This window comes from Notothenia coriiceps, unplaced genomic scaffold (assembly GCF_000735185.1).
Source record: "Notothenia coriiceps isolate Sejong01 unplaced genomic scaffold, NC01 NC01_scaffold00017392, whole genome shotgun sequence".
Taxonomy (NCBI): domain Eukaryota; kingdom Metazoa; phylum Chordata; class Actinopteri; order Perciformes; family Nototheniidae; genus Notothenia; species Notothenia coriiceps.
In genome coordinates, this window is record NW_011350093.1 from 8,992 (window position 1) to 16,582 (window position 7,591).

The 7,591-nt window shown below is 44.7% G+C and overlaps 1 protein-coding gene across 1 annotated transcript in view; it reads left to right on the forward strand.

The window, feature by feature from the left end:
* Window positions 1-311: 311 nt before the first annotated feature.
* The window catches only part of LOC104950313 (receptor-type tyrosine-protein phosphatase F-like), a 36,540-nt gene continuing 29,260 nt past the window's right edge, over window positions 312-7,591 (forward strand). The window contains exons 1-2 of the mRNA XM_010776813.1: window positions 312-319; window positions 480-592. Of these exons, the coding sequence (XP_010775115.1) occupies window positions 312-319; window positions 480-592 (121 nt within the window). The remainder of the gene's footprint in view (window positions 320-479; window positions 593-7,591) is intronic.

Sequence of the window (7,591 nt, forward strand, 5' to 3'; positions counted from 1 at the left end):
AGAGAGAGAAACTAGACAGTGTGTGCCACCACAGCTCACCTATTACAGCATTCCGCCTGTTTCCTCTCAACTGGGAAAGCCATAAACAAATGTGTGTGTTAGCACACACACACAGCAGCTACAAATCACACAATTAAAATATTATCTACACTCAACACACACCTCCACTCATGTACACATACCCACATAGCAGCTGTCACCTATCCAGCAGCAAACAAACCCAACCTTTGCCATTCCAGGAAAACATCCCAGCCATAATGATGGCGTTTCTTCAAACACATTAAACTCCAGTTGGCAAACTATTGGGGCTGATGCCCTGGTAACTAGTGTCTCTTGAATTCCTGGTCCTCAGAACAAGTTTTGAGAACCATTAACCTCATCAAATGTGTCATTTCACTTGCAGTTAGCTTGAGAAGTTGATATGTGGCGTTGCTGGTATGATGTGTTTAACACCTTACTGTCTGTTTCTGCCACCTCAGGAAGCGGGCGTCTCCCCTACCTAAAGATGAGCAATCGGGTGGGGTTAAAGACTCCCTGCTGGCCAACTCCTCCGACCCAGTGGAGATGAGAAGACTCAACTACCAGACCCCAGGTAATAAACAACGGTCAAAATATCGTACACGTAGCCACATATGGCAACTTTACTTCTTTACCTCAGCTACTACCCTAAAATAAACTTCAGCGTTCATGACATATAGGATGGCTGATAGAGATGGAAAGATTCCTGTTGACAATTTGATGGTTGTGTCAGGATTCAAATACTATGTTATGAAAATACAAAACCGTCTATCACATTTACAACTTGTTGACATGAACGGTATTTACAAGTGGGTATCATGAAGTCTTCATAATTCCAATATGACATGGCAACATAATCAACCTTCAATTGCTCTTAGCGCCATAGTGATAAACTGAGGAAAGTTGTATTGGGCAACTTGGTTGTATATTAAGTGTGTGCATTTTAATCAGGTGTTTTGGTTCAGTCAATCTTTCATTACAAAATTATAAAAATGGTATGCTGCTGTTTGACTGAGGATTTCAAACAGCTTCATTCCAAAAGGAAAATCCTCCCTGAAATTGATCAGATCATCCTTTCTTCTCTGCTGAAGGAGAATATCTAAAGGGGATTCATTTAACAGGGTTTCTAAGTATCATGTACTTTCTAGCTTGTTTCCCCTCAAATAGTAGATATTGCATTTCGGAATGATTTTTCCCTCTTATCAACAAAACTCTATACAGCTTTTCCAAAAGTAATCTACTCCTGCAATGAGCGCCTGCCTTGCTGTTCTTTTGATGGATCTTTTGTTTATTAGTGCTTTGTAGCAGGTGTTGCCATCTGAAATTCATTTGTCCTGCTTATTTTTGTTATTCATCCTCAGGCTGTAAATCTGACCAGCTCTCAAAAAAAGAAACATTTTTCAATAAGAGAAAATAAACAAATCACGTTCACCATCACAGCGAGTGCTGGACGACGGTAATGGAGTCAGGGTGCATTCACATTCCCTCCACGCACAGTGGGGAGTCGGGGGGGAGGGGGGGTGTGTGTCAGGGCGCCCGCCTCAGCATCAGCCTTCTTCCTTTTTCTTCCTGATCTCCTCCTTCCTCCCCTGGCCCTCGCTCCTCCTCCCTCCATCAGCTGCTTTCATTCTCCCTCGTTGGTAATGAGTCCTGCTGCCTCTGATGTCAAGGTGAGCCAGGCGGAGGGAACAATGGAGCTGAGAGAAAATGTCAACCTTGTTGCACGCGCGCTTGTGCGCGTTTCTGTGTGTTTTCTGTGTGTGTGTCCCTTCTCACGGGTTATTAAAGATACACACACAGAGCCCCTTTGAACCCCTGCAGAGGAATTAAGCAGTGCTGCCGCTCTAAAAGAGCGCTGTTCTCTCGTCCTCCCACTCCACCTCTTTCCTCTTTTGTCTTCCATTTTCCCTGTAGGGTAATCGCTCTCTCTCTTTCTCTCACTCTGTCTGTCCCTCTCTCTCTCTCTCTCTCTCTCTCTCTCTCTCTCTCTCTCTCTCTCTGTACATCAACATCTTGACAACCCCTTTCCCCCTCACTGTTTTGCTTCATGAGTGGTGATCAAAAAATCACCAAGGCTGTGTCTAGCTTGTGAAAACGTTTGAGATTCCAAGGTTGAGCCGAGCAAATATTGAACCGTCCATTATTTTGTCCTCTAGCTCTTTCTCCCTTTGATTCATCCACAGAAGGTGAACATTCCTGCTCTGATTCTGAGTGTTGTTAAGTGGTCTAGCCAATTGCCGCTCATGTCTAGCATGTTTGCTGAAGAGACTGCAGCGGCACTTTTTGACACTTCAGCAGCAGACGTGCGGTTCTTTGAGTAACTGACCTGCTTTATCCTTGCCAGACCTGGTTCAGATAGTATTTGCAAATACCTTACTAGGATCAAATGTGTTTGCCACTTCAGATGCAGCGAGTGGTATATGCAGTAGGGCAATTTACACTAAGTGGTTATAAAGAACTATTTTAATATGCAATTAGGGGATATTACCAACATTTTGGGTGCACTACATTTCATTCAACCTCCAAATAAAGTGAAGTGCTGTTCCTGTTCCCATATCTCAGTAATTACTTCATTGTTATTATCATAACTGATTTCCATCAAAATGATGACTGAAGCAATGAAAAGGCACCCATAAAGTAAAAATTCCCTCTAAAAATGAACATGTAATGCCCTGTGTTCAGTAGTTACTTCCCACTAAGCGGTCGCAGGGGAGTGTTTTAAATTCAGGCTTCTGATAAACATCCTAAACAACACTGCTTGAATTGTCCTGAGAACCAACACCACCCGCTGCGTTCTCCAACCAGCTTGAAAGGTTATTTGCAGATACTGTTGGGCCCTGGTCAGATCCTGAGTCTTCCTCATTGATTGAGTGTTCTTCTTCCTCCCTCCTTCACTCTCCTCTCTCCACAGGTCCCAGCTCTCATCGCTGCCCCGACACTCCAAGTTAGTCTGCTCTCTCACCTACTGTGTATTTCCCACACATGCAGTCTCCCCTCCCTGTTCACTCTCTCCCATTCCCCCGTTGCCCCCTGACAGACATCACAAGCCCACAAGCTTGTAGCCTCTGGTGCTCCAAGGATGCAGCGAGGTCCTCTCTTTAGCTGTGAACCTCCCACAACACCTTTTTGGTGTGGAAGCAGCTGACTAGATGGTTTCATGGATAGTTGAGCAGTGCGGACAGTTACTCTTGCTGTGCATTAGCCTTATTATCTATGACTTCACTCTCCAATTAAGCAACAACACGGCTGTAGAAGACCTGGGTGAACATGCACAAACACATACACACTGATGTTAATGTGCTCATAGGTTTCACCCAGGTCTTCTACAGCCGTGTTGTTGCTTAATTGGAGAGTGAAGTCATAGATNCTAGAAAAGGTTAGAACAGGTTAGGAGAAACAAATAAATACAGGAGAGTCAGGCAGGCGAAAATTCCGTCTAGGTCTTTAAGGGTTAATTTGAGGAAGGTTTGACACTATTATTTTGTGAGGCTTTCTGAATCCCCTCTAAAACCTCTATTTATAAGGCAGGAAAGGACACTTACTAGATAACATCAGGTTGTCACTTTAAACATATTCAATGTTGACTTTGGAATACCACCCTGTCACCGTGGGATATTAAATCGGATCTGTTCTTACCTCGGTCTGCACCATGGCGGGCCGCTGGGTGCGAAGCGTCTTCACCGTCTGGAAGAGGTCGACCACTCCTTCGTACCTCATCCTCTCCAGCACGATGCTGAGCGTGATGAAGACTCCGGTCCTGCCCACACCGGCACTGAGGACACACAAAAGAGTCTTTATAACTCCTGTCTGCTGTGTACTGAGAGGAGAGTCTGAACTGTGAGCATGTGACATGAATAATAAAACCTTTGTATGTATCTTTTGCCATTATAAGTGCTTTCCTGGGGCAAACAGCAATTTCAGTTTAAGAATACCACAAAGCAACCTCCTTTAAGACGATACATTCAGTTAAGGGAATATTTAAAAGATTTCTAACAACAAATTCACATTATAACCTTTATGAATGTAGGACTTATCACCAACCCAAGGCATTGGTCTGCATTGCTTTCAGCCAGGTGTACCTAATAAACTAAATATGGTCTTAAGAAAAGTTAAGGATCAAGGTGAGAGCAAATCCGAAATGTGGTTTACATCTCCGTCAAATCTTAATTCCCTTACTTGTTAAACACAATGTATATTAAACTCTATAGAGAACTCTGCTGCTGCACAGCCATGCTCAAATCTCAGATATAGCACCCCTCCTTAATGTGTACAGATTTGTGATAAACAATATGATTGATATGATCCATATTCCCCTCCTCACCTGCAGTGTACAGTGATTGGTCCGTCCTGTCCAAACTGTTCCTTGGTTTTGTGCACTTGTCCAATGAAATCAATGAAGCCTTCTCCAGTTTTTGGCACTCCTTGTTCGGGCCAGTCAGTGAACTGGAACTGGCGGATTGTTCTGGACTGTCCGTCCTGAGGGGGAGCGAAGCACAGAGTAAGTAAGGATGCTTTCTCTGATGCTTTTATTCATGTCTCTGAGCAAAGAACCCTCGGTAGTGCTTCACACATCTCTCTCTGCAGAGACACAAAATCAGCACAGCTCCTCACTCGATGTTCATGACTACCAGAGCCCTGCTGCTTTCACTGCAGCCTTCTAATCGTCTAATTTACATCTGCAAGAATATGAGTAAAGCTGAGGACCTGGCACAAGAGGAACTCAGCGGGGCTGTGGTACACAGAACTGACACACACTTAACTGCAACATGGAGTCACACATTTCACTGTGATGTCACCATGTGTGAAATTAAAGCTTTCATGTATTTTAGGAATGTATTTCTGAATGTTTTTCTCTCTTTATGTACAAACTGTATATATATATAAATATATGTGTGTGTGTGTGTGTGTGTTTGTGGAAGAAGGAGTGGATGTGGGATTAGAGTGCTGTGCTGTGGGCCCTCTGATGACAGTAAAGTATATTTATAGCCCATTGAAACCACTGCATCACAGGGAGTTGCAGTACTGGCCCTCGGGGATTGAAGGCTATGCTTTTCATGTATTTTCACAGTGATCTCGAAACACACACACCGAAACACACACACACACACGCACACACACACGCACACACACACACACACACACACACACACACACACACACCATCATCATCATCATCATTTGCTAAGGGTGGAGTTGGTGAAGATTCAGCGTCTATATAGTCTTTATTCTCAAGGCTCCTTCCAGTCCCGACGTGTTTTTGTTTTCCTTGCTCCCACCGAAGGTTGTGTGATCCCCACAGTCTCTAAGAGTTGCTAGGATAAGTGTCATTCACTTGGAGCAAAACACGCTGTTTGAAGATCATATGCACTTAAGAGTGAGGAGATGGGAGGGGCCAATGCTTTACAATGCATCTAATTGGTAACATAAAACAAGTTCCCTTTTATCTCCCTCTCTTAGTAAGTGACTCTTCTGCTTCTCATTAAATTGAGATGTTCCTATGCACCATTGATATCAATGGCATATCTGTGTACATGAAATTAGCTCACATCTTAAGATAGCTCTGCAAAACACTGGGGGGGAAAGAAAAATAATTACTACTGGGTGTAGTGCATCCAATTAATGTCAATGAGGGCTAATTTGACAAGTATTCCTGACAGCCTGTTCTCGTACTTACTCATCTGAAACATGAACAATTAATTACAGGTGATTCCGATTGTAATTTAAAATAAAAAAAAATGTATTCCTTTCAGTTGGTATGCAGCCGCAACAATTAACAGCGGACGTGAATGAATTATATTACAAAGATGAAAATATAACACCTTTTCGCTTATCCTTATGCTAGAAAGTGTAATATTTTTTTAGCAGCCATTTCCCCTTTGGTCCTGGAGAAATTGTAGGGATATTAAAATAATTTCCAAATATTATGGCAGAGATGTTTCAAGCTGGGACAAAACAACAACAATAAAATACATAGAAAGTACTTCTCAAAGGGTGTTATTCTAAGGGTGATGCTACATTTTTTTGACAAACTAACAAATAAACTAACACATGAGAATGTTGAAAAACACAAAGGCAATGTTAACGACCAAGCAGTAAGGCAAGGATTTGTAGAAATAAACTTTTTTTTTTTTATTTACCCAAAAATGTTAAATAAACATTATAAACCAATCATCTCTAATAAATAGGCCTGTAAAAGAGATCAACAAAAATACCACTAATAAATATAACCGCATCTTAGCAGGTGTTAATTTGACAAACCGACCTGCCACAATGACAAAGCAAGGAGCATAGTGGCTTGGCCAAACCCAATAGAAAACAAGGGGTAATTGAGATGAACAGAATACAAAAGGACACTGACAAAACCCTATACATCCTATGATGTGGAAGAATGGGCTGCTTGCAGTATGTCTCCTCAGCCACACCTTTTGCTGAACCAGGAAGTAACCTCCCCCAACGGCCATGGTAACTCAGAGGTTGCGGTCCAATAGTCCAAAAATCAGCTCCTATCGTCTATTCCTATCGTCTATTCCTTGACCTCTGTGTGAAACGTCACAGGGTTAAGGAATAGTGGACAGGAGAATTCAAAAGGACTTAGGAGAAGAGACTGCGGTGCTTTCAGAATCCGACTGCACTTTCACTATCCGACGTATTTATGATGCGCCAGCGGACATCATAACTGTGCGTCTGCTGTGGGGAAAACTACAGTTATATCTCTCACAGGCTCCACCCTCTACTGGACTCTATGGGTACTACCTTATCCTGCGAGCATTCTCCTACTGAGATTTCTATAGACGTAGCCGGCCTTGGGGCGAGCCTTCCTGATTGCGCGCGCATCTCACCGTATAAAAGGAGGCCTCGCCTCCTGACTATCATCCCTTTCTCGTCAGCGGCAGAAGGGAAATCCACTGAGAGTTAGACGAGAAAACAAAGAGAGATAAGGAGCATATCCTTGACCACAGGACCTGCCCGAAGTGCCCGAACCTGATCACGGGAGCTGATCCACACCGGCCTGCAAAGCGTGCCAGATGATCCCTCCGCAGACACGCCAGCATCGTGGGGATCATTTTCTGGCGAAGTGCGGCCCACAGGAGGAGCCGGAGGATCAGGACCTCAACGTGGTCGAGATGGGCGAGCCGGGAGATGAGGAAGTGCCATACCGGTTCTCCCTTCCATGGGGTCAGATGGCCCCGGTCCCGGAGGAGGAGGAGGACGAGGACGCCTCATTGTCCGGTGGTCCAACTCTCAGGTCTGCGCGGCTGGATTTTCCAGCGGTGATGACCCTGGCGGCGGAGCGCGTAGGCCTACCGCTCCTCGCACCGCTGCCACCGAGGCCTGTAAGCTGGGTCTTACGGCCCGGTGCATCCGGCGCAGCCGGCCTTTGTCTCGCCCCCGTTGCCAGACATATGGCAGTGTGTGGAGGCGACATGGCAGCAGCCATTAAAAACGAAGGCCCCAGTAGCCGCCATGGCGGGTATCATCAGGGTGCAGGGCCACTCGGTCACGGTGTGTCCTGGTGTGCCTCCCCTCGACGAGATCCTGATGGCCCATCTGCTTCCGCGGGCAGCTGGTTGGG